The sequence below is a fragment of the Buceros rhinoceros genome, unplaced genomic scaffold, assembly GCF_000710305.1.
Source record: "Buceros rhinoceros silvestris isolate BGI_N320 unplaced genomic scaffold, ASM71030v1 scaffold4403, whole genome shotgun sequence".
NCBI lineage: Eukaryota > Metazoa > Chordata > Aves > Bucerotiformes > Bucerotidae > Buceros > Buceros rhinoceros.
The window spans coordinates 1-2,651 of NW_010401662.1; the positions used below are offsets into that span (position 1 = coordinate 1).

General features: G+C 51.1%; 1 protein-coding gene across 1 annotated transcript; it reads right to left on the reverse strand.

Annotated features, from left to right (window-relative positions):
- Positions 1–126: 126 nt before the first annotated feature.
- Positions 127–2,257, reverse strand: LOC104490098 (elongation factor 1-delta-like; the record flags this gene model as incomplete). The annotated part of the gene is made up of 4 exons (XM_010132342.1): positions 127–375; positions 849–952; positions 1,214–1,310; positions 2,186–2,257. Coding segments are annotated over 4 exons (522 nt in total), but the record flags the coding sequence as incomplete, so codon positions are not given.
- Positions 2,258–2,651: the final 394 nt, after the last annotated feature.

A 2,651-nucleotide genomic window follows, 5' to 3' on the forward strand; every position in this document is an offset into this window, starting at 1 on the left:
TCCCTCCCAGCCCAAACCCTCTGGTGATTCTCTGATGGGCAGGTCCTACCCTCACTGCTCCACTCAGCTGTCCAAGGGAGATGATTTACAGCCTCTCTTGGGGTCTCCCCCACATCAGTTACTCACTGGCTTCACATCCAGAAGAATAGATGACTTGGCGATAAGACCCGGTTTCTTGGCCTTCTTCTCTGCATACTGACGCAGTCTCTCCTCCCGCACTTTGGCAGCCTCTTGGTCTTCCTCTTCGTCATCACTCCCAAAAAGGTCAATGTCATCATCATCATCTTCCTCTGCAGCAGCCGGCTCGGCTTTCTTGGCCGGTGAAGCTGATGGGAGCTCCACTTTCTTGGAGGGAACACTGAACGGTTCCACTTTCTTCATTTGAGTTTTCATTGAGGAGAAAATGCAGAAGATTAACCTGAAGCTGAGTCAGAGCAGCCTACGAACAGAAGCCTGTGCTGCTCATGACAGCGAGCATGGCCGACACCACGTTTTTTCTATCAAGAATCAGCCACCAGAATAAGACATTTGACTAGATGGACCTTTGAACTGGTCCAGCATGGCCACATTTATGTTCCTAGAGTGAAAACCACCACGTAGCCAAGAGCTGATCCTTATCCAAAGGGCTCAGGGTATCTCGACCATAAGGGTCTGAGATCTTCACTAGTCTTAGGGGAGAACACTCCTCTCTACACTGAAAGATGCTGAGGCAGCTACCAAAAACTGATGGAGAACCCATAAACTCATCCCTGCTACAAGCATCTCCCCATCTTCAGCCTGCCACAAGACTTTGGAAATGACGTGGCACTTGGCGAAGCATTCGAGAACAGTGCTTTACCAAGGCTCACCTGAGTTGGAGGAACTGGTGAGGGCTGGTGGGAGGTCGATGACTTTTCCAGAGCGTTCAAGCGGCTTTCCAACTTGAAGATGGCCATCTGAAGGTCTGCAACGACTGCAAGAAGAAGGGCAGGGGAAAAGAAGACCCTTAACTTGTAGGCTCTGCATCAGCAACTTGCTTCTGCTTGAAGCTGGCTTTAAAACCATCAGCTTCCCCAGCTGGAGGGAAGCCTGCAAAGCGCTCACTGAGACCCCAAACTCCAACCAAGACCCCACCACACGCTCACCTGGTGACACACTCAGTGAGTTACACACCCCACGGCAGCACAACTCCCACCCCATTTTTGCTTTCGTGCCTCGAGATTCTCCCACTTACCACTGCGAAGGTTCTGGTTTTCTGCCTCCAGGTGAGAAATTCTGGAGAGGAGATCGCTTTGGTCCCCACCAGGCCCAGGAGAGGTTGTGCTCGTACTCTGCAACAAGGAAAACCAAGATGAAACAGTGCTGTCCACTGACTCCTGAAGCTCAGGGGTTCAGCGAAGCAGAGTTGTGCCTTCAGGGAAGGAGGAAATTTGAGAGCTCATCGAAGAACAAGGACATTGTCTCTAAAGGCTTTAAAAAAGCTCAGTGAAGCATGAAATACCTCAAGAAATTTCTTACTGGCACTGAAGGACCCACCTAACGTCACATGGTGGAGCATTTCCATCCTCCCACCTTCCCCAGCCCAGCCTTTAATTCTTCTGGAAACAACTTAACGCCTCCTGAGGGAGCAATTCCAGGGCTCCAGCTTCATGAGTATTTACCGGCAAAAAAGAACTTGAATTTTTTGTTCAAAGGAGTTTCTCAGAGAGAAATTCAAATCAAAAGGCGAGCCAATAACGGGCCTTCGTGCTTTAATAAATAGAGGAAATAATTTACATGCTGTCAAGCGCACCCTGGGCATAATTCTAAGGCGGTTCTCTGCTGCGGTTGAGATGCTTCTGAGATCTCAGCGGTCACTGGGGATGGGGAGACGGTTCAGGTGAAGAATACGCAGCACAGGGAAAGCAGGTCTAGGAGATGCCCACACTGGAGAACAAGGTCAAAGAGACCTTCCTCCACCCACGTAGTTGAAAGCACCATGAAAATGATCTTTGACGCAGCCGTGGTGGTGGCTCAGCAATGCAAGCAGATCTCTGGCCACCAAGCTGGGAGACCTAAAGGCCCTGGCAAAAGATCCTGTTCTACAGGGTGAGCTACGAGCACGTGCCAAAGGACAAACACTGGAAGGAGAGCTTGGTCCGTCTCTCCTGGCCCTACACCGTCCCCTCACACCACACAACCAGCTCCATGCGTGGAGGTGACTTACAGTTGAGCGGCCTGACTGCCTCTTGTGACGGGCAGAAGGGGCTTCTTTGCTCCGCGGAGGAGCTGTCTTCTGCTGCAAAGGGCAAGAGGTTTGGGGGACGTTTGGTTCAACACAGACGATAGAAAAGGATTTCACTCATGCTGGAAAAGTTCAAGTGCAAGAAGCGGATCCGCATGCAGGATCAATCGTCAAGCGGTGAGGTAGAGCCTCACACCACCACACACTGAACAAAGCCTCCGTAGAAACGCATGTCCATGACCTCCACCATCTCCCTGTTCAACATCCCATATCGCTGACGTATCTCACCTACAGAGGAGCAAAGCAACGCAACCCTGGCCCGGAGTGGTGAGACCCCAGCATGGGCTTCCATCCTCAAGAAGAGAGGCTGCTACTACCGTGGGCTTATGACATCACCCGAAGCCTGAGGCACCAAGGATAAAAATTAAAGCTCAGATGAACCTGACCT